We start from the raw sequence: 25,376 nt of genomic DNA on the forward strand, positions 1-25,376 counted from the left end.
GCCCAGCCCCAGCCCCTCACCGGAAGGTTTCAGCAGAGCTTAGTTTTGCCTGTTCTTTGGTCAAAGATGGACCATCCACCTCTGGGAGACCCAGCTGGCTTTGCCCCAGCACCCAGCTTTGGAGGAGCAGCAGGCGAGGGTGGAGTCACTTGCCAGGTGGCAGCATGCCTGGAGCCAGAGTGAACACTCGTGAGCACCGAGTGCACCCCAGAAATCTTTAACTGATTTCAGTGTGTGCCTAGTGGGGTCAGTAAGGAGCAGAATCAGAGAAGGGATGTGTAAAATCATGTAAAGAAGCGGAGACGTGGCCAGCGCGGGTCTGCAGCGGTCCCTGTACACGTGTGCTGCTTCCACTGTGACCTTTATGGTCGGCTCACTGGTTCACACGCAGTCCTGGGTGGGGAGGGAGCAGCTGCGAATCTTCTTCACAAGCTCCTGGGGTGGTTGAACACCAGCCATGTTTGGAACCTCACTGGATTAGAGAACACTAGACCCGCCCAGCGCTGGGACCCGCGACTCTTCATGAAGATGGATACTGTCGCCAGGTGGAAGCCTGGCCGCGGGGGGGGGGGGGGGGGGGGCGGTCCTGACGCTGCCAGTGGATCAGTGTCGACTCTTCATTTTCTTCATTCTGAGTGTCTCTGGGGTTCAGATCAGCATCCCTCAGCTGTTTTGCTGGAGTTCATGGGATCTAGATTATTGCTGCTTCAAGAAACCTGTCACGTAGACCTGTGGGACATTTAGAGTATCTGTGCAAGTAGAGGCTGGAATTGTAATGCACCCCCTCCCAGGTCACTCTGAGCTAGTGACAATCATTCTGTTGAATCTTTCCATCTGTTCCTTCCCGGTTATTTTGGTACAAGTTTTGAATGACTTGACTCTGAACTATTTGGTGTGCACAAGAAACTTTTAGGATGTTAATTTTATTTATTTTTAAATACAATATCTGTATGGGTGGAAGGTGTCAGGGGACTGCGGCCTCTCCCTAACTGCCTTTCCTCAGAGAAGGCACGTGATGAAGGCGCCTCTGCTGGGTGCAGCATTCTGGGTGACTGAGGCAGAAGGATTGCAGGTTTGAGCCCAGGCTGGGCAATTTAATGAGACCCTGTCTCAAAGTTTAAACAGGGCTGGAGTGTGACACCGTGAGAGAGCGAGTGCCCCTGGGCCCAATTCCCAGTCCTGGGCCACGGGGAGAATGTGTGGGGAGAGAGACATCTTTTTTTTTTTTGGTACCGGGGATTGAAGCCAAGGACACCTAACCATTGAGCCACGTCCCCAGCCCTTTTTAATATATTATTTAGAGACAGGGTCTGAGGCTGAACTTGAACTTGGGATCCTCCTGCCACCTCCTGGGTTGCTGGAATGACAGGCGTGCACCGCCTCGCCTGGCTGAGAGACATCTTGGTCCACTTGAAGAATCAGTCGGCCGAGTAGCCCACGGTGGCACCTTCCCTCTGCCCCGCATCTGAAGGGGAAGGAAACCATCAGTAACCACAGCGGCTCCCCAATCTCTACTGGGGCTTGAGTAGTTTGGAAAGCCCCCTTTTTTTCCCTCCCCAATTTGATCCTTCAGGAGAATGTTCTCCCCCGCTCATTATCTCCTGGACGTACTTAGCGTTTTCTACGTCGTACCCTCTGAATGCGAGTCCATCTTTGTGCTTCGAAGGCTGATTACTGGGCATCTGGGTTCTCATCGCTTGCCAGTCAGGGCAGAGCTGTGGAAACTTCTGGCATGGCTCCTCACTCGTGTTTTCAAATTCTTTAAGCTGATTTTCCCTCCGTTCCCTCCAAGATTGTTCGATATCTCCGCTCTGCACCCAGGCATGATGGCCCGATGTGCAGCCTGTTAGCCGGGCAGCCCAGCCAGCTCTGACCTCCGCAGGCCAGAGCAAGCCTGGCTGTAAGGGGCGGGCGGCCTCTGAGCTGCCGCCCTTGGGGCGGAGGAGGCGGCGCAGTGCAGGCGGTGCTCAGGCTGCGTCCACCACTGAGCTACCCCAGCCTTTTCACTGGGGGCAGGCTCCAGCCTGGGGTCTTCCTGCCTCAGCCCCCCGAGTTGGTGGGCTACCGGCGTGCCGTGCGTGTGCCCAGCCTCTGCCTAGCTTCTGGAGATCAGGTACCAGAGAAGGTGGAGGACGGGGTGCTGCTAAGGCTGTGTGGCGTGGTGCATGAGTGTCTAGGATAACGTGGGCATTTGTCCCTCCAGCAGGACAGAGGCCCTCTTTCGTGCACTTCCTGGGAAGTGTGTGTGAAACGGAATTTTTGTCGGGAAGACCATCTAGCCATTTTGTTGAGAATGGGCGATTTTTAAAGATCCCATAGCTCGTCGCATGGTTGTCAGTAGCTCACGTTGGCTTGTGTTCCTTCCTGGTGGGTGTCCGCGCTCGGGTGTCATCAGGGAGTCGAGCAGAGGGAGCAGTGTCGTCCACCTGCCTATCGCGAGCTTGGATTTGAGCTGCTGAGCGCCTTCTGCTTCCGCATCGCACAAACGTACATAGGCGCACACAGCTGTCCCCACCTCCTACTCTTACTCTTTGTATTATCTTGAAAATATTTCCCCCTGTTAGCGTATCATGGATTCCCTCCACATTCTTATGGGCGGTATGATGTAGCAGAGGCAGGGCGTGGCACAGTGTGGATGTCGCACGCTTGCTTCGAGCGCTCCCCAGTGGCGTGCCCACGTATATTCACCGTCCAAGCAGCGCTTTATGAATGTGGCGTGCACGCCTTTACACATGCATTTATTTATACTTTGCTCCTCTTCCACGGGCTGCCGCAGTGCTGTCCTTCCTAAAGGTGGTCTTCTGTCTGCAGGTCAATGTGCGGAATGGCATGAGCTTGCACGACTGCCTCATGAAGGCGCTCAAGGTCCGAGGCCTGCAGCCCGAGTGCTGCGCGGTGTTCCGACTTCTCCACGAGCACAAGGGGTAAGTGCTCCGGTCCGCCAGCTCCTCTTGCAGAATAGCAACGATCTTCTGGCCTCAAATGACTGGTTACGCTAAAGAGATTTGTACGGGCTTTCTACAAGATAGCATGTTTGTCTCTCTTTGTTTATAAAGGGGTAATTCTAAGAATAAGCTACTAAGAACTTGAGATCATTGCCTGGATATTCTCTTGAAAAATAAAATACGTGACAGGCGCTGGTAGTGTTCCCGGGGCTGGAAACGGGTGTTTCTCAAGCAGGCTTCTTTGCGTTCACTATAACGCACACACTGCCATCTCGGGAGGCCAACGCTCTCACTCACTCACTCATTCTTTCTTTTTTGGGACGGGTACTGGGGAGTGGAATGCAGGGGTGCTTTGCCTGAGCTCCATCTCCAGCCCTTTCTTTACAATTTTGACATGGGGCCGGGAGGTGGCTCAGTGGTGAAGTGCTCGCCTGCACGTGTGAGGCACTGGGTTCGATTCTCAGCACCACATAGAAATAAATGAATAAAGTGCAGGTGTTGTGTCCGTCTACAACTAAACATTTTAAAATGATTTTTTGGAGACAGAGTCTCACCAAGTTGCTGAGGCTCTCCTGGACTTACAATCCTTCTGCTTTAGGGAAAACATCCTGTGTCTCGGGTGGCAAGCTAGAGGCATGCCCTCAAGGACTGCGGCTAATCCCCTCTAGCAACAGAGCGGGCCTGATTATGTATTATCTGTTATTTTTACCTCCCACGCATGGGCAAAACTTTTGAAAGGTCTTTGAACTTTGTGGTGTTCTAGGAAAGAGGTACTTCCGTTACCGATCGTCACGCATCTCTCCCGTTCCAAGGAGGCCCCGTCTGAGAGTAGTCCAGAGGATGCGTCTGCTCCCAGGGTGAACTTAAACGAACCTGTTCCTTTCAGTTTAGGAGGCAGTGGGTTGAAGCGCAAATCCTGGAAGCAGATGTCAGCTGCAGCTGGTTGTGGCCCTGTATCGGCCTCAGTGCTCCTTAATTGCTAGAAAGATTCTGAGACGGGAGGGGCGTGGTCTACTGTGCTCCAAAGCTGTACTGGTTAGAGCTGACCTGGACACTCTAGGCGACAGCAGCCGAAGGCTGGCAGAAGATGGGGCTTCCCACCCTCTTCCTTAGGACAGACAGGACTGGAAGGTGACGTGGAGTCTCAGGCCTCGTCCACAGAATCATATTAAAGAGTGGGTCATCGACTGTTGGAGAAGCAGAACAAGGGCTCGGAGGGGCTCCTGGCCGATGACGTCAGCTGTTCTCTGCTTACCAGAGTCATCCTTCGGGATGGGACTGAGGAATCGGGCAGGACACCAGCATGGAGTTGGGCGTTTATTTTTGCTTAATGGAGATATTTTCTGTCCTGTCACCTGGGCACAGGAAAAGTAGTCTCAGAGTAAATTTTATGACAATTGAGTCTCCCAAAGACTTATTTTTCTTTTATAGACTGTAAACAGCTCTGCAGATGCGTCTTTCATTAATAGTAAAGTGCATTTGTAGTTCCTTTCTATTTATGAATCTTCTAGATTGAAGTGGGCAAACACTAAATTTTGGCACTGTGGTAATATTTATATTGCGTTTGGTAAGATTTTAGGAGTTTTAAAAATAAGATTTTAACATCCCCAAACCTGCTTTAAGATATAATTACAAGCTGGATCTGGTGGAACACGCCTGAATCTCAGCCACTTGGAAGGCTGAGGTGGGAGAGTCAGTTGCCCTCCTGAGTTTGATACCAGCCTGGGCAATACAGTGAGACCTGTTCCCAACCCCACACACCCTCACGCACCCTTCCCATGAGATTGTTATATTTCATTGTTTAAAGAAAACTGTTCTAAGAGCACCAGCTTTGGAGTCCAGCAGACCAGGCTTCCAGAACAGGTCCTTACACTTGCAGTGAGCAGATTATCTCCTTGGAGCCCAGTTAACATTTTTAATACGAGGATAATGACCCTTACTTTGTTGTATGGATTAAATTCATTATGTTTAGGTATCGGGTAGAAAACAGTAAATGTTATTCCTAATAAACCCTTGTTTCAACATTACCTTTTCATTGTGTCTTTAAAAATCTTAGTAAAAAAGCACGTTTAGATTGGAATACTGACGCCGCCTCTTTGATTGGAGAAGAGCTTCAGGTGGACTTCCTGGACCACGTTCCCCTCACCACGCACAACTTTGTAAGTTGCGGGTTTCGTCTCTGGTACGTTGGTGCCTCGCATTGGGCACTAGGAATTTCTTAGAGTCTATAAGCATATATTTTATTGTATTGTTGAAAACTCTGGTTAATGCCATTGTTGACAGTAGGCAGTTTAGATTGTATTATACTTTAATTTCTGTACAAATGTTGCCAGTGTGATTCTCCATTTGCATGAACTTTGGGGAGCTTGGGGGAAATGCCTTTGGAGAGCTTTCATTTGTTAAGTATATTACACGCATGTTCTTTTGCTATAGGCTCGGAAGACGTTCCTGAAGCTTGCCTTCTGTGACATCTGTCAGAAGTTCCTGTTAAATGGATTTCGATGTCAGACTTGTGGCTACAAATTTCATGAGCATTGTAGCACCAAAGTACCTACTATGTGTGTGGACTGGAGTAATATCAGACAACTCTTGTAAGGCACCATCCCCCCACCCCAAAGAATGCAGGGCGGGTGTGTGACATCTTGGAGGGTGCTGATTGTCCGTTTTGATTTAGAAATCTGGCTTGGAGACTTGTTAGGTGGATCATTTTGATCTCGAAACCAACTTCAGAAATGTGATGGTTCTGAAACTAGCTGGTTTTAGTGTGGGGGTCAGATTCTCTAAAATAAGCAGTGTTACCTGTCAAATAGATGGTGACATAGTGCAATTCAGTGAAGAAAAGGACAGACAGATACTGAATCCCAAAAGATGTTTGGCCTTCCTGTCTTGGCACTGATCTCTCTGAGTCTCTAGTAGATGCTGCTGTGTTTCGTTTAATAAGGTGACTAGGCCGTGACACCGTGACATAGTTGGGCCATTTTCTTTACCTCAGACACATTAGTTAGACTTAAAATAGTTTGAAAGACACTTATTACCTTCAGAAGACAAAGCAGTTACCAAAATGTATTTGATACATTTTATTAAGTAATCGAGCATTTCAATTGAAACTACATGTCCCAGCGTGCCTTTCAAAAACTTACTGTTGACCGGGATGTGGAAAGTCCCAGTTTATCCTTTCTTGAGGGTAGAAGGTACCAGAAAGCTAAGGGATTGTTGTCACTAATCCACAACAGGGCTAGGGGCTGCCCCTCTGCAGACTCTGGGTTCATTTTCCAGCAGCACACCTAGAGGTGAGCCCACAGTGAGAGGATCTGTTTGCTTTCTTGGGCGTCACGTGTTGACTTCTGCGGACAGCTTGAGTGGCATAAATGGCGCCAGCGTTGGCGTCCAGCAGACGTCAGAATCTGTGTGTCACTGCCTGTGCCACTGAGCCCAGCTCACTTTCCAGGAAAGGAGCACTGCCTTCCTGCCTATCCCCTCGCGAGGATTAGCTGAGAAGGTGTGACCTGAGCAGAGCGCCTGGCTCAGGAGGAAGGCACCTCCTTAGTGGCGCTGTCACTGTCCTCTGTGACTTTTGGTGCTGGGTGTGATTGAGTCTGCTCATGTGTTTCCAGAGAAGCTCTGGGAGATGGAGGTTGTAAAACGCCCTCCTGGAGCTTTAAAAGGCATCTGACGCTGATCATTGGGACCATTTCTTAGAAATGCGCCCCGGAGCCTGTGCCACCCCCCGGTGGATGTGACCTTCTGAAATCCTTTGGAGCCCAGTCGTTTGGGTCAGTGGTCCCTTCATTCCGGGTGGCCTAAAGTGGAGGAAAATGTGGCGGGGGTGGTTTCAGCTTGGCGCCCGTGAGGTGCACGGCAGGCAGGCTGTTTGTGTGACATTTCGGCAAGTGTGTGAACCAGTCTGTCGCTGATTTCATTTAGGTTGTTTCCTAATTCCACCGTGGGTGAGAGCGGGGCCCCAGCGCTGCCTTCTCTGACGATGCGCCGGATGCGGGAGTCTGTGTCCCGGATGCCTGTGAGGTAATTCACCTCCGGCTTTTCTTGGGGAGTCAGCTGGGGTGGTTGGGGTTCAGAGCGCGATACCGGCGGCAAGAGTTCCTTTGCATCCGCCGCTCGGTCAGCGCCCAGGGTGTGTGATGCTGGTCTACCGCCGGGTGTAGAAGCTGCTCTTTGTGGTCCTGTAGTTCTGGAAAGCGACTTTGGGTACAGTTCCTTCCGTTATCATAAATCGCCCCTTCACATCTCATTATATCATAAAAGCTTGCCATTCTGCCTTCCTCGGTAAGAACGGAACTCAGTGGAACTGGTCCCCAATCTGAAATAGTGATTTAATAATAATAAAACCCTCATCTCCGCAGTGACTTTCATTGCTAGGAATGTGGCATTTATGCTGTCTTAAAAATATATATAATTTTTTTTCAGTATAAATATCCTTCCTAATATGCCTGTGCATTTTGCATAGGACTTTTTTCTAGCTTTAAGAATCGGAATTTTGTTGAGTTTGTGTTGCTAAGTGTTACACATGAATTTAGAACCTAAAATAAAATCTACATCTTTGTCTAAAAATATCTTTCAAAAATATGTAATCAGGTAACGTTGACTGGTTTTTATAAAATTGCCATGGAAATTGTTAGAAGCCAGCATATCTTAGAACAAGGGATTTGTAATTAAAATGATATATATTTATGTATGACTTTTTTTTTTTGATAATTTGTAAAGCATATTGGACCAAAAACTTGTGCCTGCCTCTGCAGATGAGAAGAAACTAGGCTTCTGAAAGCAGAAATACAGAATTACTGGGGAAGGTGATTTTTTAGAGAAACTAGCCTTGGGCCATGAGCTCCTGGGGGCGTCACTGCCTCGGAACAAAGCGTGAACCACCCTTCAGCGCAGGAGTGGGGACGTTCCGCAGTATACGCTGAGGGGGCGCTGGCGCTGCACCCAGGGCCTTCAGGTACTAGGCAAGCCCACAACAGCACAGCGAAGCCCCTGCCCCCCAAAATGCCATACTCTTGGGAGGGGGAGCAGAGCTGGGAGTGGAACCCAGGGCTGGTGTATGCTGGGCAGGCACTGTACCGCTGCCACGGCGTCCCCCACCCTGTCCCCAGGGTCTGCTTCCAGGGCTTGTTCCTGGCTTGAGTGGAAGAGTGTGTGTTGGCCGGGAAGCCAGAGCTTCCTTTTGCAGTCGGGACTGCAGATCTAAAATCCCACTTCAGGGTTCCCTGTGTGCTGGGCACAATGGGAGGAGGGAAGGGTGGTCTCGCTCTCTCGCAGGCTGCTCGGCAGCGCTTATCATCTGTTTTAAATCTGCGGAAAGTTCTCTAAATTAAACTGGGGAGATTCCAGCTAGCTTAGTAGGTGTTGGTGTTTGGCAAATGTTAATCTGTTCTTTCTTCTAGATTCTATAACAATTTGAGGTATTCTGTAGGGGTGAAGAAGAAAAAAAATTATAATGTATTAGTCTCCTTTTTGTGTGAATTACAAGTATGTGATTATTTTCCTTCTCAAAAATTTGCATGCAGAAGCACCCAGACAGAAGAGAATTTTCAGAATTTGCATGTCAAAAGAATGAAACATTTTAAAGATTATTTTGTTTAGTTGTAGGTGGGCACAGGACCTGTATTTTAATGCAGCGCTGAGGATGGAACCCAGTACCTCACACAAGCTAGGCAAGCGCTCTGCCGCTGAGCCACGACCCCAACCCCAAGCATATAGATCAAGTTTGCCCCCTAAGTGTCTGTTATTCTTTTATAAAATTTTTGCTAGTGGGGACTGAACCTAGAGGTGCTTTCCCCTGAGCCACATTGCCAGCGCTTTTTATTTTGAGACAGAGTCTTGATAAATTGCCCAGGCTGGCCTTGAGCTTGAACGCCTCCTGGGCCACTGGGATTGGGGGCCTGTGCCGCCCTGCCCGGTACCCTGGACGGCTCAGTGAAGACACCGGGTTGGAAGCCCTCCTCCGGGGAGGCCGACCGCCACTGAAGGCCTTTCTTCCCCCAGTTCCCAGCACAGGTACTCCACGCCCCACGCCTTCACCTTCAACACCTCCAGCCCCGCCTCCGAAGGCGCCCTCTCCCAGAGGCAGAGGTCCACATCCACGCCCAACGTCCACATGGTCAGCACCACCCTGCCTGTGGACAGCAGGATGATTGAGGTAATGGGGCCCCTTGGGGCTAGTGAGATCAGTCAGTCAGCATGGGTGGGGTTCAGTGTTCTGGCAGAGAATTTTGGGGTGCAAACCCGATCAGGGGCGTTGCAGCACTTTCTCAAGCCCCTGGAGTTCTAAGAGTTCCTTTTGATCTAGAATGTGCGCGGCTTGGCTGAACAGGCTGCGTGTCATTCAGGTGAAGAGTGAGTTTATGAAGGTCACTAGCGAATGCGTTCTTGCCGCTCAGCTGTGGACAGGGAGCGAGCCAGTGCACGAGGCGCAGGACCTTCGCTTTGGTGTGGGAAAGAAAATACTAGTGATGGAGAATGACAGCCCCTACGAGACTTTTAAGTGACCTGATTTAGAAATAAAAGGGTGGGGTCATGGGATGTTAGTAAGCAGCTATGTAGCGGACGGAGAAGCGCCCAAAGCGAGTGTTTTCAAACTGCTTTTCCCTTCCTTGGCTTTTTGGTATGTTGTTTGTTTGTTTGGTTTGCTTTCTAGTCATCTTTAATAACAACTGAATACACTTAAAATACTTCCTTTGTTCTTTATTCTTCTCTATTTCTCATTGCTTTGGACTAGAATAACAGCCTGAATGCTTCTCCCAGGGCGTGGTCCAGACGATTTTGTTTGAGGGGAAGAGTAGGTATTTTTCTTCCTGCCTTTGCTTTCTTGTAATTAACAGGATTGCTTAGACTATCAGACAGTAGACTATCGAACATGAAACCATTGCCAAGTGGAATTTACATGTCTACTCAGACTCGTTTCCATGTTTTTTAAGACAGTGTAAGTGAGTAAAAACACTCTACTTGGTATTACTATTAAATTTCTCAAGTTAATATTTTTTTCTTTCCTGGCACTGGGGATTGAACCCGGGGGTGCTGTACCACTGAACTGCATCCTCTGTCCTTTTTGAGGGGCGGATGGTCTCACTCAGTTGCCCAGGCTGGCTTCAAATTTGTGATCCTCTTGCCTCAGCGTCCCAAGTAGCTGGGGTGACAGGCGTGCACCATCCACCTGGCTCAGAATTGATCGTGAAGCTGAGGGCATTGAAATATATTTTACAAAATCAGCTCTAACCAACAACTGGTTGCTAGACCTAGTTGGCACTTACAACATCAGTATTTTGTTTATACATTGGAAACCAAATGTTCAATTAGAAATCAAAAGTTTTGTGACATGAACTGGGAAGTCCTTTATTCAGTGCTTACCAGAGATGACTGCTCTCTCTGCACCGTGATTGTTCATTAAAAATCTTGGACGCTGGGCATAATGGTGCACTGCTGTGGTCCCAGCCCCTTGGGAGTCCAAGGCAGGATTAAGTTTGCAGCCGGGGCAGCTTAACAAGACCCTGTCTCGAGAAGGTCTGGATGTAGCTCAGTGCTAGAGGGATTGCCTAGTAAGCACAGGGTCCTGGCCCCATCCCCAGGAGCACAGAACAAAAACTTAAGGGCACCTGCCACTTCAGGGGTGGTCCACCTCACTCAGACTGCAAATCACTTTTTATTTTGGTACCGAACCCAGGGCACTTAGTCACTGAGCTGTATCCCCAACCCTTTTTATTTGGAGATGGTCTTGCTAGGCTGCTGAGGCTGGCTTCGAGCTGGAGGGCCTTGTGTCTCAGCCTCCTGAGTTGCTAGGACTATGGGTGTATGCCACCTGTCTGGCGGCAGATCGCTTTTGACATACTTGTCCTACTGCTGTTTTCAGGAGGCCGGGCAGAAGCTGTGAATTTTGTTTTACCATTATAGTTTGTCCTCATAGTAATATAACAACAAACAAGCTAGTTTTCTTATGTGATTTTATTCCCCCTGTGGAAACACTTTAATTCTTAGTAGGAACATTAAATGTGGAAAATTCTTCAATTTTATTATAAAGTAACTAGCTTGTGCTTTAATCTTTTCTATACTTTTTAGAAACATTTTAATTCCTATTTTTTATGATTCAACTGGACATTGTTCTATATAAACCTTTGATAGTTCTCCTAAAAGAATAGATTCCAAGACCATAGAAAGATCCCTCCTAGGGAGAATCGATCCATCTGTAGAAATCAGCAGCTGAACAAAATATGAGCTATCCAGGGGACTCAGGGAAGCGAATTATGTAGCATGAAAAACCCCTGAATACGTGGGAATATAATTCTGGTTACTGAAAACGCACCGCGCCTGCTTTGAGTAAAATCAAAGAGCAGGTCAGCGGGTGGTGAAGCCGCAGCTGCCGAGTAGCTGCTGAAACCAGGCTGGTTTTGGCCAGTGAGTCCCGCTCGCGGGCGGTGGCCTCCCGTGTCCACACCTCTGCGGGCTGGGGAGCAGGACGAGGCTCTGCTGAGAGGCTGAGGATGCTGCCCACGCAGGCTGCGGTGCAGCGGCAGCGCCATCTCTCTCTCCCTCTTTGCGAGATGCCATTGCACGGGAACGTTCTAGCAGCAGTTGTATTGAACAGGCATCTGGTGGAGCCTGGGGTTACACAGAGGGAGGGCTTCCCGGGAAATGCCGTTTGTGAAGATGGGGCCGAGTGGCTTCATGTTATTCCGTGAAGAAGTCCCTTAAAATTGGGACTTCAGTTACTGATAGTCCTGAAGGTGGCCTTGGACTTCTCCTAAGCAGAATGTTCCTAACTTCAGGGCCTGCTCCGAAGGAATGAGGCAGAGGGTCCTGCCACCCACTTCTCTGCGGCCGTGCCAAGGTCCCCAGCCCTGCTCACATGTGTTTTCTTACATGTGAAGTACAGGGTTAGCCCAGGGGTTTCCTGTCGCTCCAGCTCGCTGTGCTCTGGGCTTGGGTGTAGTCTGTCGTCACAGCGCCAACCGTGTCAAGTCCACCTCTGGTCAGGGAACCCCGGTTCCTAGTGGGGTGAGAGCGAGGTCCCGAGCCCTGGGAAAGGTCTCAGCTGACAGTGACTTTGCTGACCCTCCTCGTTCATGTGCCTGGTTTTCTTAAGACGAATGTGGTTTCCAGTGTATGTGGGGTTTTAATATCACTTCACACTAATGTTTGATTAAAAATTGCTCCTGGAGAAACTGGCCTCTAACATTTGGTGAATTTAATCAGGGAAAATGGATGAGGAGTTAGACTTTTGTGCTCGAGACTTTGTATTCCACTTCGTTCCTGCGAATCTCCGCTTCTCCCTCCTGCAGAGAAGGTCTTGCCCCGGGCGCCACCTGACCGCTTTCCTTTTCTGTTTCAGGATGCGATTCGAAGCCACGGCGAATCAGGTACTGTCCCCGCAGCAGTGGCGAGTGGAGCGGGCTTCCCCCTCCGCGCTCACCCGGCTCATCCTGTGGCCTCTCTCTTGTCTGTTAAGCCTCACCCTCAGCCCTGTCCAGCAGCCCCAGCAACCTGAGCCCCACAGGCTGGTCACAGCCCAAGACCCCGGTGCCAGCACAGAGGGAGCGGGCGCCAGGATCCGGGACCCAGGAGAAGAACAAAATTGTGAGTATGGCCAGTGGTTCCGCCTGCTGCGTGGGGTCCAGCTTTACTTAATTCTGGGCTGGGACCCTGGTAAGATAGAGTTAATGAAAGCATTTGTAAGTCACCTTGCAGCGGGTGACTTGCCAGTCGGCCACAGCTGAAGTGGCATTTTCCCTTAGGGAATTGTGTGTGGGTGGTGGCACCTGTAACCCCAGCTACTCCGGAGGCTGAGGCAGGAGGATGGCAAGTTCAAGGCCAGCCTGTCAAGTTAGCAAGACCCTGTCTCAAAATAATAAAGGGCTGGGGGCGCAGGGTGCCATGGTGATGGAGCCAAAAACGGGGAGCCCGTCGGGTTCTTCCCCGGCCGCAGACCTGTCATTCTGGGGAGGTGATGGGCGGTCTCCTTGTTTCAGAGGCCCCGTGGGCAGAGAGACTCAAGCTACTACTGGGAAATCGAGGCCAGCGAAGTCATGCTGTCCACCCGCATCGGCTCGGGCTCCTTTGGAACTGTTTATAAGGGCAAGTGGCACGGTGAGTCTGGGGAGTCTGGGGCCTCCTTGCCGCAGGGCTCTGGTGGAGTCGAGTTTCGTCCTGGGGGCGCCAGGCGTCTGGGCTCAGAGTGACATCACGGGTACTCAACAACACCTGCAGGCGGGACTTGATATTATCTCTGAAATTTCATGTCCCGCGTGGTGGACACGTGGTCCTTAACTGGCAGGACGAAGGTCCTAGGATCATTAGAAAGTAGTGACCAAGATTTGAGTCCCGCAGTCCAATGCCAGCACTTAAAACCCAAATACTGCCCCTCACAAGACAGGCGTGGAAGCTCCTTGAGTTAGCAGGCATCTGCCACTGTGGGGAACCGGATTCTAGAAACTTCGAGCTGGAAAGGCTCTGACAGATTTTGCCTGCAAGAAAACTGAGGTCCAGAGAGGGCGGTTGACTTGGCCCTGGTCAAACAGCCCGGCGGAGGGCAAGCCCCGAACCTCCAGGGGCTCCCCCGGCTCTGCCCTCAGGTTAGTTGTGGCTGTCGCTGTCACAGGATGCACAGATGCGGGTCTCGACTCTGTGGAGGGCGAGTCTTCTTATTTTAATGCAAACAGTTTGTCACTTGGAGAAAGGCGCTAGTTTAATTTCCGTCGCTATGGCTGAGCATTCTGGTGGCGAGCTCGACAGTTCTGCTGGGATGTCGGCAGGCGCAGGCAGTGTGTTCATGGAGGGGTGCCCGCGCCACCCAGTCATCTCTTGTAGATCTGGGTTGTGGTACAGCAGCGTCCAGTGTTGGCGTCTGTCTGGACTTGGGCAGCTGCGAAGCTGACTTGATAGGTAGAGGGACAAAGATGGGGAGAAGTTGTGAGCAATTCAGAAAACCGAGGCTCCTCCAGCTTCCCGAGTGCCTCACAGTGACAGCACGTGGGTTTTTCGCCGTAGCTGTTCTGTAGGGCAGAGCTGAACGCTGGGCAGTCACACCTAGGACGCTTCCTTTTCCTTTGGAAATTGCCTCGAGTATGCTGGTGGCTGCCCCTTGGGTCCTAGAAAAGTGATGGTGTCTGGAGTACCATAAACGGCATGCCTCGGGACCCTTAGGAAGGGACAACAGGAGCCTCTGTGGGCGGGGCTTGTCCTGACGCAGGGGGCTGCGGAGGGTGGAGCTGTAATGTTTCCGTTGGGACCAGCTGATTATTTTTAGCCTCCATTGCAAAAGCCGGAGCTAAAAGCCAACAACCATAGGCAAGGTGGGCCTGGTTTTCATTCTCCTCTGCTTGGGTGCCTTCTTTGGGGGTCCGTAATTGAAGGCGTTAGTTGTACGAATAAATAGCACTGCTTACGTGCTCCTGTCGGTTAGTAGTGTGAACTCTCAGACTGTGGGAAAGACCTCAGGTTTTTTGGCACTGGGGATGGAACCCAGGGGCATCTACCACTGAGCCACACCCCTCGTCCTTTTTATTTTTTGAGACGCAGCGCGGCTGAGTTGTTTAGGGCCTCCACTAAGTTGCTAAGGCTGGCCTTGAACTTGTGGTCCTCCTGCCTCAGCCTCCTGAGTCGCCGGGATTACAGGCACGTGCCGTCGTGCCCATCGGAAAGATTGATTTGAAAGAGCGTTGACAGTGGAAAGAGCGAGGACGGGGAGCATGAGGCCACCCTTTCAGAAAGCTAGCCGTTGTCAGTGGAGAAAAATGAGCTGTCAGGGAAACCACGGTTTCTAGGTTGGGTGTCCTGCTGTGCCGGCGCGCATGGCGCCCATCCCAATTCCCGTTGACGGTGTTTTCCTGGGTGTCCTGAAGATCGCGACTGTTTTGATGATTTTCGGTTGGGCATTCTTGCCCTCGGCGCAGCAGCTGTGGAGGTGGACACCCAGGACGGGGTTTCAGACCCTGAATCCCAGCTCCCTGCTGGGGTCTGACTGCCAGCCTCCGGGGCTGTCACATGAGACAGCAGCTGAGGACGGGACAGCCTGTGCAGGGATCCCCACATCTGAGACGGACAGCTGCTTAATGCGGCCCCAGCTGTGGACAGAGCTTGGGGTTCATGACTGACCGAGTCGCTGAGAGGGATGGTGACACTCTTTAGGGAGCCAGGTGTCTGCGGGGAGAGTAGATGGTCCTAAATGGTAAAGCAGGACAATGGCTTTAGATCCACCGGGCGGTAAAAGCGCTTCCTCCCTCGGTGGATGAGCGAGGTGTCGGTATCTGACTGCAAACGCGACAGCACCTGAGGGGCGACGGGCGTCCCGCTTGCCCCGACGCTCCTCCGCGCAGGCGGGAGTGCTCCCTGGCTTGCGAGGGTAGAAGGTCGGGACCCAACCAACACCCGAGCCCCGCAGGGGCTGTAGCACGTCTGTCCCGTCGCCTCCTGACGACCATGCCGCACACGTGGGTCGAGGAAAGAAAGTGGCTGTGCTGCCCGTGGCCCTTCACCAAGGAGGCCGACCCGGGGAGCATCTGCGCTTCCTCTGCCTTTGCTGTCCAGGCAGAAAGAATTTCTGGCTTGACGTGTGCGGAGTGCTCCATGAGCTGCCCCCCGTGGAAGGGCACCCGGCCACGGACCTCCTGCTCTCCTGTGACTTGTGACGGTAACTCAGTACTGTCCTTTAAATGTCGCGGTGCTGCTGGCTGGAAGAGTATTTGGATAATTCCAGGCTGGAAAGAGGTTCCTGTACAGTTCTGTGCTCATCTGAGATGTGGGTCCAAAGGCAGAGGGACATGCAGTGAGCAGTGTCACCAAGCACTTGTTCACAGCTCACTGGCAAAGTCCAAGGATCCCAGGTCAGGATGGAAGGCCACCTTGGTTTTGCGTTCTAGTTCTACAGACTGGGGGCCTCAGGTGGGTGCTGTATCCTGAATTCTGTGCTGGAAACTTAAGTCCCCACCTGCTCCCCAGAGCTCAAATGGGCCGCTCTTAGCTCATCACTCGCCTGGACTGTCACAGTTCCACCTTAGAATCTATTCATTTAAAATTTTTAACCAAGACATAAAAATTATGCATGTGAATAGAGTATTATATAATGTTTAAATAAGTTTAAACAAATCCATATCCTCAAATTTCTATTGTTCCTTCTCCCCTTTTGGAAGAAAGAGCCACATCCCCAGCCCCTTTATTTTGAGACAGGGTCTCACTAAGCTGCTGAGGCTGGCCTCAAACTCGGTCCTCCCACTTCAGCCTCTTAAGTCTCTGGGATTACAGGTGTGGACTACTGCGCCCTGCTGATCATTTCCTTGTTTCTAGTAGCTTTCTGAAGTGTTGAGTACATTGTTATCTACAGTCACACCGTAGCACCTTGGAACTCCTTGCTCCCAACTGTAATGGGTTTGACCCACCCTCCCCCCACCCCCCACCTCCCGCCTCTCAACTTCTACCTATTGTTTTTTTGGGGGCAGGGGTACCGGGGATTGAACTTTGGCTCGGGGGCACTCGACCACTGAGCCACATCCCCAGCCCTATTTTCTATTTTACTGAGTTGCTTAGCTGTTGCCACCTCTCAGTCCTCCTGCCTCAGCCTCCTGAGCCATTGGGACTACAGGCGTGCGCCATAGCGCCTGGCTTTTGAGCATTTTTTAAAACACCAGATTCTTCTGGGGGCTAATTTTCTCTTGGGGACAATAAATAAGAACAGTGGACAGCATTGTAAGTGCTCAGGAGAAAAGTGGAGGGAAGCGGGCCGGGTTGGCTGCAGTGGACTGGTCGGAGTCTGGCAAGGCAGGGGCCAGGTGGGGAGGGAGCAGCAGCAGCAGGTGCGAAGCCTGCTGCTCACCAGCCTCCTTGGTGCACCCTGGGAGACTTGGAGGCTTCCTCCTGAGCAAGGGGAGACCAGCAGGGTGTGGAGGGGCTGAGGGAGGCTCCAGCTTCGTCCGGGTCCTGGGGCTTGAGCCCAGGGCCCTGCATATGCTCCTGCTTTCTCCCTCCCTGGTCTCTCCATCCGCCGCTTGTACCGATTCATTTTTTCATGTTCCTGGCCCAAGGATTCAGGTCCTGTTTGGGTGAAATGGGGTCTTGGTTGTAGGAGACCCGACAGCCTTCACCTGAAACGCCTGCGGGGAGCCCACAGCCTGAGCACCCTCTCCCACTGCAGGGGCTCCACCAGGACAGACCCTCCGTCGGAATCGCATGTGCTGGCGCTCCCGGCAGTTGATGCCCTCTGGCTGCAGCCCTGGGTCATCCGCACGTTTGAAGGGAGCGGCGCAGCACAGAGTAGTGCTTCTGGGTTTTAATAAGAAATTGCCAAAAATTGTGCCTCTTTTAAGTTGGACTGGCTGCCAGTTGGGTCCCTGCAGGTGTGACAGAACTGATGTGGGTATGGCTGCTCCATCTTTCCAGCGGGGACCTGCATAGAGACAGGGATTGTGGGCAGCTCTACACGGGGGTGCCATACACTTGGGGACAGTGGTTATGACGTAGGAAAAGGTGGTAAGGAGCAAGTCCTGCTCACTCCCAGAGCAGCAGCTGGAGTTGGAGCAGGGCAGGTGCCACTGGAGGCTGCCCAGTGATGGCCTGGGGCTGGGGGGACTGCAGAAGGGGCTCAAGGCGCTCCCCCAGAGCATCAGCCAGCGTCCCCCCCAAACCATACTGTCTCTAAAGGCTGCTCATTGAGCCTGGGCCACCAGCCACTGCCTGGGCTGCCACCCGTGTCAGCTGGTCTCTGGTGCTCCGCAGCTGCCTTCTCTGCTCTTCCATCTGGCTGCCCAGCCCCCTCGCGTCCTCCCTCAGCGTGGCTTCCGCTGGGCCGTTGGGCTCCTCTTCTCTCCCCTTCACTCCAAAACCCTTCCCATGGCCTCCACCCCTCTTCCTCTAGGAAACCTCCCCTTTCTTGGAAGCCCAGCACCCCTAGCTTGTCTGCAGTGCTCCTGCCCACAAGAACTTGCACTTGGGGCTTCTGGACATGTCCCAGCTGGTGGCCCAGGTGCCTCCTGGAGAGCATGTGGCTCTGGACTTGGCATGTCTCCGCCCGGGCTCAGCAGCGCCTCCGCAGGCCCTTGCAGACAGTGTGCACAGAAACCAGGCCAGCCAGAGATCACGGGGTTGTGAAGCCATCTCTCTACCAGCCTGTCACTCCAAAATTGAGGACAGGAGTGCACCACCCCTGGCCATGGGGATGGAGCTTGCCATGGGAGGGAACCCAGTCACCCCCAAGGAGCCCTCAGCCGACTCCTGCGGTTGCTGGAAGGCCTGGTTTCAGCTGACTGATTTGTCACGGAAGCTGGAGGACCTCATCGGTTCCCAGCAGTGTGGTTTTTTGGTAGCGGGCATTGAACCCATGGGGCTTTACCTGGGCTATGTCCCCAGACCTTTTTTATTTTTGAAATGGAGTCTCACTGGGGCTGCTGCGGCCTCCCTGCCTTAGCCTCCTGCATTGTCACCACATCTGGCCTAAGGACACTTAAGGAAATGGCTCCCAGCCCTGCAGCACACAAGAGGGGATCAGTGCCCGTGTGTCTGGAACTGTGCAGAGCCCGGCTTGTCACGTTCTTGGCAGGCAGAACTGCAGCGTGAGCGAGACAGGCTCTTGCCTGGTCCCTGCTGGTCGTCTGCAAATGCAGGAAGCGATGGTCATGGAGGGCGAGCGGATGAACACGGGGCCGGGACGTCGCATGCACTGGGTCCAACCTCACGGTTGTTTTTTTGATGATATCGAAGACGACTTCAGGGACCCCCATTGATTCGGGTCCCACAGCCTGCGCGGTGGCCCTCACAGACCTCACTCCTTTTCAAATACCTGATAAGGTATTTGAAAGAAGGAAGTGAGACCCTTCACTGACTCCACCCTGCCTTGCAGGAGATGTCGCAGTGAAGATCCTGAAGGTCGTCGACCCCACCCCAGAGCAGTTCCAGGCCTTCAGGAACGAGGTGGCGGTCCTGCGGTGAGTCTGGCCCTGGAGTGGGGTCCACAGTGATGCTCCCCTGCGGTGCACCCCTGGAAGGCGGTCACCCTGTCCAGGCACACTATGCTCGGTGGCCCAGCTGCTTCTGGGCCTGGGTTGGAGGTGGGGAGAGGTAGGTCCTAACTTGTCTTGGTTTCTAAGAACCTCCATAGCTTTACTGTGGATTTCAAAGACAAGGGGGCCCCTTTCCTGGGGAACACTGAGTCGGCTGGTCAGAGAAGGCCCTGTTGACAAGGCCAGCTCTGCAGTGAACTGACAGTGGGCTCCTGTCCCCAGGCCTCCTGGGTTGGCGCATCGAGTGCAGTGGCGGCGGGGAGGGAAAGCAGAGCTCTCCTGAGCACTCTCCCCTCTCCTCCCCCAGCAAAACGCGACACGTGAACATCCTGCTCTTCATGGGGTACATGACCAAGGACAACCTGGCCATTGTGACCCAATGGTGTGAGGGCAGCAGCCTCTACAAACACCTGCATGTCCAGGAGACCAAGTTCCAGATGTTCCAGCTGATCGACATTGCCCGGCAGACGGCTCAGGGAATGGAGTGAGTAGCTGTCCCAATGGCGGTGTGTCTTTGCACAGTGGAAAAACAAGCCTCTGGGCTGCAGGGTCAGCCACCAGGCCAGGCTGTCCCGGTGCCCAGGCTTCTGCTGTAGCTGCGGGAAGTGCTGGGACATTCCTGTGCTGCAGCCTAAGAAAGAAGTCAGAACAGAGGTCCCCGAGGTGCAGGCTCAGGCGCGAAACTGACCTTTTCGGAGCACAGCTTGGTGCTCAAGCTTGGTCACGGTGCCACCACCATCGCTGACTTCAGGGCATGTTTAGGCTCTTAGAAAGAAGCCCCGCGTTCCCCACCCCTTACCGTCTGGAGATCCTGTCTCTTGGGTGTCACGTGGGCACGCCTGGCTTGACGTTAAGCGAGTCCATGTCGTGGTGACTGACCTGTGGTCAGCTACACCGCGTCCCCTGTCCATCAGCCAGTGCGCGCTGCAGTTGGCAGAACTGCTTCTGAGTACAGTTGGGCTGGGTGGACGCGCGCGTTTCCTCCAGGTGGGAGCCGCGCTCTACCTGCTTCAGCAGCTGTTCTGATGGGACCGTTTCCCTTCACAGCTACTTGCACGCCAAGAACATCATCCACCGAGACATGAAGTCCAACAGTATCCTTCAGCGTGTGGGGCTCCGGGCTGCTCGGGCCTGCGTTAGGGAAACAGGATGTTTTGTCACGATAGCTTTTTGGGGAAAGGCAGTTGGTGAGGACGAGTCTGAGGCGCAGGGCAGGGGCTGTGGCGAAGGCCCTATAAGTTTTTCTCAGCAACAGTGATTTGGAAAGATCTCCGAGTGTTGAGAGGAGTTCGCCTTAAATTTGCAACAGTCCTGGTTTTATGCTGTTTGGCCTGGGGAGCGGTCAGGCTTTTGTCTTTATTTCTAGTTTGTAACTTGAGTAAACGGGCAGGCCCAGTGTGGCCAGACTTCCAAAACGACCGTTTCCTTAGAGCTCAGGGGGAGACGACGCCCCACTTCTAAGCCTTACTCCTCCTCTTATAAAGCACGCCACCCTGGCTGCACCCCATCCCCTGTGAAGGGAGGCATGTTGAGTTGTATGGGGACGAGGCCACACGGGTGGCTTCCACACTGGAAGGCCTCTTAGTGGGGGTTTCTTTCACGTAGACGCCGTGGGACACCATGACTTTGAGGAGATGTGAATTCTGAGCACCAGCAGGTCGCGAGGCAGATTTAAACTGCCTGCTTCTTTACTGTGTTGTTCCTGTTCCGTTGAGAGTCTTCTGTGACAGCATTCAACCCTCAGGACGGGATCTGCTAGCCACCCACGTTCAGTTGACCACTTGTGTGTGGAATGTCCTTGAGCAGATCACAGGGAGTCACCAGGCCAGCTCAGCCCTCTAGCGTAGCTCGGGAAGGCAGCCTTGATCTTGGGGTGTGAGGTACCTTACAGGAAAGGTTACAAGGCCAGGGACCCAGCACCTAGATGTGAAAATGAGGTGAAGCAGCCTTGGAGAAACTTGGGGAATAAAAAACTTCAGACACCTAGACAATGCTGCTCAGGTGGCTCTGGCTGGAGAGATCACCTGTGACAAAGAACTTGGGGAAAAATTAACTGGACAGGTTCTTTTGTAACTAGCCTCCTTAACGAGCACTGAGATATATTTCTCCATGAAGGCTTAACGGTGAAAATTGGAGATTTTGGTTTGGCGACAGTGAAGTCACGCTGGAGTGGCTCTCAGCAGGTTGAACAACCCACCGGCTCCGTGCTGTGGATGGTGAGGGCCCTGGGCATCGGTCAGAACCAAGTGGACCTCAGTGGGGCAGGAGCTGGAAAACTAGGTGACCTGCAGGCTCCTGGGCAGAGACCAGGGTTCCTGTGTTGGCCTTTGCCAGCACTGAGTCACAGACCCTTGGGGGAGGGACACCAGGCCCCATCACACGGTGATCAACGCGCTGTCTTTGCAGGCCCCCGAGGTGATCCGAATGCAGGATGACAACCCCTTCAGCTTCCAGTCCGACGTCTACTCCTACGGCATCGTCCTGTACGAGCTGATGACGGGGGAGCTGCCCTACTCCCACATCAACAACCGAGACCAGGTGACGTCTGTGGGCCCCCTGCTTGCCAGGCAGCGTGAGTGTGGGTGAGCCCAGTGCTGGCCCAGCCACTCACGCGACTGTTTCCCTACTCAGATCATCTTCATGGTGGGCCGAGGCTACGCCTCCCCGGACCTCAGCAAGCTGTACAAGAACTGCCCCAAAGCCATGAAGAGGCTGGTGGCCGACTGCGTGAAGAAGGTGAAGGAAGAGAGGCCTCTGTTCCCCCAGGTGAGACAGCTGGTGCCGGCCAGGGTAAAGCACGCGTTCCAATGATGGTAACGAGGTGGGGAGGGCAGTGACAGCGGTGGCCTTGGCACCCCCAGCTAATCGGACCGCGCCGTGACCCCATTTCAGATCCTGTCTTCCATTGAGCTGCTCCAACACTCCCTGCCGAAGATCAACCGGAGTGCGTCTGAGCCATCCCTGCACCGGGCGGCCCACACCGAGGATATCAACGCTTGCACGCTGACCACGTCCCCAAGGCTGCCCGTCTTCTAGTTGACTTTGCACCTGCACTCGGGCCCCAGGCGGAAGGGACGTCAGCAGGCAGCTCCTTCCTGTCCCTTGCTTCTGGGGCAGAGCGTGTTTTCAGAGAAGCTGCTGCTAAGGACCTTCTAGACTACGCACAGGCCTTAACTTCGTGTTGCCTTCTTTTCTACCCTCTCTGGCCCTGGAGAAGGAAGCCATTCACCCTGTGGGCCTGTCCTCCTCCCGCCCCAGAGCCACCCTCCAGCATGCACGGGGGATGCTGATGGCAGTACGAGAGCTGGCCCCCAACCATCAGCTCAATGAGCATTCTTAGGGCAAAAAAGTTGCTGGAGGGGAAGTAAAGGTCGTGGGCGGACTAGCTCCATGTGGGGACACGTGGGGTTCTGGAAACCAGCTTCTTTTCAGAGACTGCGGTGCAGTGCCAGACAGTTTTGCACATGACTCACCAAACAACCCAGGACTGCGGAGACGCGCCGCCCAGAGGAGCCTGCTCTGGTACTAGAGAACTTGCCTGTCGCAGTCGGAGACGTGCAGTGCAGAGGTGGCTTTCTGGGCACGGTGCTCCGCCCTCCTGTCTCCCTCGGGAGCAGCCTCCCCTCATGCTGAGTTTCGTCTTCCAGGGGCTGCCCCTATGGGGCGGGCCACAGGGCCAGCCCCGTCTCTCTAGTCACATAATTGTGTATGCAAGGAAGCCCGGAATACAGGTTTTCTTGATGATTTGGGTTTTAATTTTGTTTTTATTGCGCCTGACAAGATACAGTTATGAATGGTTCCTCAATTATGTTATTTTAATAAAATAAATTAAATTTAGGTTTAATGGCTGTTAACTCCTTTGAAAGTAACCTGGAACCCACAGCCTCAACGTCCCACTTCCCTCTAGAGCAGAGTGAGTGGTGCAATTATGCTCTTTGTAATGCTTTACTGAAGTTATACAACTATAAAAATGAAGCAAAAAGCACTCTAATCTACAGCATTTTACAAAAATAGATAAAATCCAGGGTTGGAACAAGTCTGTTCTAACTTGCAAGATTACACACATTCTTTAGTTAAAATCAAACTGATGTCAAGAACACATGGCCTCTGTTCCCAGAAGTGCTGCTGGGCCAGGGTTCCAGGTAGGAGTAGATGGGCTGAGGACTGGCCAGCAAAACCCTGACCGTGAACAGCAAGATCTGAGCAAGCTGTCCAAACACTCCAGGGGAGTCACCACTGAGGAATCCTTTGGTAAGAAAATTCAATCTGCTGCTTTAGGCCAGCTGCAAGTTTTCTAAGGAGGAAAAAAATCAATCAAAGGACAGGAGCCAGGTTTCCTTTAAAAGCCAACAGTCCAAACAGCTGGTCCCCTGAGGAGCTGGAGGGACAACTAAGATACCAACTATAAAAATAGTGATTTCATGTACTTATTAGGTTATTTTATATGCTTCACTCTCCCAGGGCTGTAATAAGGGAGAGTGGCGGAGACCAAGGGTGAGTACAACCGCACTCGAGCCCAGGCGACACGCCGCTGCACACCCTGGCTCAGCAGAGTTGTGATGGGCAGAGCCCAAGATGCAGGGACAACCACTGACCCTAGGGTTCTGATGATTCCACTCCAGAGAGGTGCATGAAGAGGTCCCCAAGCTCTGTCATGTCAACATCTTCAGTGTTGGGGACCTGCCGGGTTTCTCGGTTTTCGATGAAATCCCAAAGCCGCACTGAATTAAAGAACTGGGGGAAAGAAAAAAAAAGCACACACAGGCCTAGTCACGCTAAAGGCAACAGGAAGGCCGCCAGCTGCCCCAGCCTCTGCCAAAGCTGTTAGAGGGTCGTCGGGAAGGGCCACTGGGACCGCTCCAGGCCTTACCCTCACAGTGCCTTCCGAACTGAGCTGCTTCCGAGGTTTCTCCGGCTCTGCCAGCCGCCCGTCTGGGTAAGCATGGCGGTACAGGCATTTGCTTCCAAACGGGCAGGTCCCCTTGCCTTGCTCGAAGTATTTACAAGCTTTTTTCCTGAAAAGCACAAACATTTTTCAATCAGGAGGGAAAATGCAGAGTAGAGGTGAGTTAACCTCCACCTGAGGTGACAGCAGTCACCTCCCATGATAGGTGGGGACCCTGAGGCTGAGAGATTACGTGACCTGCCGGGATTCTGAGTTCTGGACAGCAGCCCACTGTCATGCGCCCTTGAAGAACATCCACCTGCAGGGGACGCCGTGCTGGGCGTGTTGCCGGCAGTGTGCCCCGAGCCCAGACGTGCCTCAAGTGCCAAGGTCTAAAGCTGGGGCACTTGCTCTGCTCAAGTCTGCAAAGCACACCTTTCCGTTCCTTCTGCAGCAGTGCCGCAAGGTGACCACAGGCTGTGGCAAGGAGAGCAGTGGACTTCAGCAGGTGCCCAAAATCACAGGCCTCGTCCCGATGTTCCTCGGCCCCATCTCAGCACAGTGTTGCTGAACGGATGGGACAGGCCTGTGGAAAGTTGTCCAAGTTCACAACTTCCTTCCTGAAGTCCTCAGAATTCTATCCACGGACCCCACATGTTAAGAACCTTGCTCCTGAGGACACTCGCTCTAATGAAATTGGGGACCGCCAATCATAAATGACTGTCTGGAAGAAAAGGAGGCCTAAGAAACAAGAAGCCGGGCTGGGTTGGGGCTCCCTGGTAGCGCATCTGCCTAGCACGCGTGAGGCCCTGGGTTCCATCCTCAGCACCACATGTGAATACATAGAATAAAGGTATCGTGTCCACCTACAACTAAAAAAACAAAGAAACCAGAAACCATCGGGGCAGCTGAGGGTGAGAGGGCAGGTGACAGGAGGGGGACTTGCTGGCCTGGATACCAGAGATGAAAATCAGATTTTTCAACAGCTCCCTGAAAGCAAGTGGGGCCCAAGTGGTCACAAGCTGGCCCTGCCTAACTCAGGTTCTGTCCAGTGTGCCAGACAGCAAAGCTAGGGTCTCCCAGGGCACTTGGCTCTAGTAAACTCATCAGGTTCAGAACTGTCCCCTCAGTCCCCTGCTGCCTCCCACACAGCACTATTCTAAATTTCTTGGTCACCAAGACCAAAACCAAAACCTTAAGAAGTTCACTGACTCCGTCTCAGTCTCAGCTCACATCCAACTGTGCTTCTGATCACAAAGCACCCCGAAACATCTGTCCTCCCAGGTGCCACGTTCTCTAGGGCTGGGCACCCCCCTGCCCTCTTGGGTCTCCCTCCCGCCAGTTTCCCGGCCTTTCCCAGCACCTTCAAACAGCAAGTCCCCTCTCACCATCGTCTAAAGACCATGGGTCTAGCTGGACGCAAGGCCTCTTAGGCTTTGGTCCATCTTTGTCCCTGCAGGTCCCACCACACCTTCTATGCATCTATTTCAACTCCAGGGACCATTCCCACTCCCAGGTGCAAAATCTGCACCTTAGGTCCCCTGTCATTCC

General features: G+C 52.7%; 2 protein-coding genes across 4 annotated transcripts in view; one reads left to right on the plus strand and one right to left on the minus strand.

Annotated features, from left to right (window-relative positions):
- Positions 1-22,324, plus strand: part of RAF1 (Raf-1 proto-oncogene, serine/threonine kinase) — a 67,620-nt gene extending 45,296 nt beyond the window's left edge. The window contains exons 3-18 of one of the 3 annotated variants that reach the window (XM_079122286.1): positions 2,812-2,924; positions 5,002-5,104; positions 5,379-5,536; positions 6,870-6,968; positions 8,949-9,102; positions 9,682-9,741; positions 12,286-12,313; positions 12,403-12,530; positions 12,923-13,040; positions 18,781-18,865; positions 19,248-19,424; positions 19,988-20,034; positions 21,038-21,156; positions 21,347-21,478; positions 21,572-21,706; positions 21,833-22,305. In XM_079122286.1, coding sequence (XP_078978412.1) covers positions 2,812-2,924; positions 5,002-5,104; positions 5,379-5,536; positions 6,870-6,968; positions 8,949-9,102; positions 9,682-9,741; positions 12,286-12,313; positions 12,403-12,530; positions 12,923-13,040; positions 18,781-18,865; positions 19,248-19,424; positions 19,988-20,034; positions 21,038-21,156; positions 21,347-21,478; positions 21,572-21,706; positions 21,833-21,976 — 1,800 coding nt within the window. In that variant the 3' untranslated portion in view covers positions 21,977-22,305. Of the gene's footprint in view, positions 1-2,811; positions 2,925-5,001; positions 5,105-5,378; positions 5,537-6,869; positions 6,969-8,948; positions 9,103-9,681; positions 9,742-12,285; positions 12,314-12,402; positions 12,531-12,922; positions 13,041-18,780; positions 18,866-19,247; positions 19,425-19,987; positions 20,035-21,037; positions 21,157-21,346; positions 21,479-21,571; positions 21,707-21,832 lie in introns of all 3 variants that reach the window. The other 2 variants (XM_079122287.1, XM_079122288.1) reach the window with 2 other exon arrangements.
- Positions 22,325-23,117: 793 nt separating this feature from the next.
- The window catches only part of MKRN2 (makorin ring finger protein 2), a 28,012-nt gene continuing 25,753 nt past the window's right edge, over positions 23,118-25,376 (minus strand). Inside the window, 2 exon segments of the mRNA XM_079122305.1 lie at positions 23,118-23,674; positions 23,811-23,955. Of these exon segments, the coding sequence (XP_078978431.1) occupies positions 23,537-23,674; positions 23,811-23,955 (283 nt within the window). The 3' untranslated portion in view covers positions 23,118-23,536.

The sequence above is a fragment of the Sciurus vulgaris genome (assembly GCF_902686455.1).
Source record: "Sciurus vulgaris genome assembly, chromosome: 19".
Classification (NCBI taxonomy): domain Eukaryota; kingdom Metazoa; phylum Chordata; class Mammalia; order Rodentia; family Sciuridae; genus Sciurus; species Sciurus vulgaris.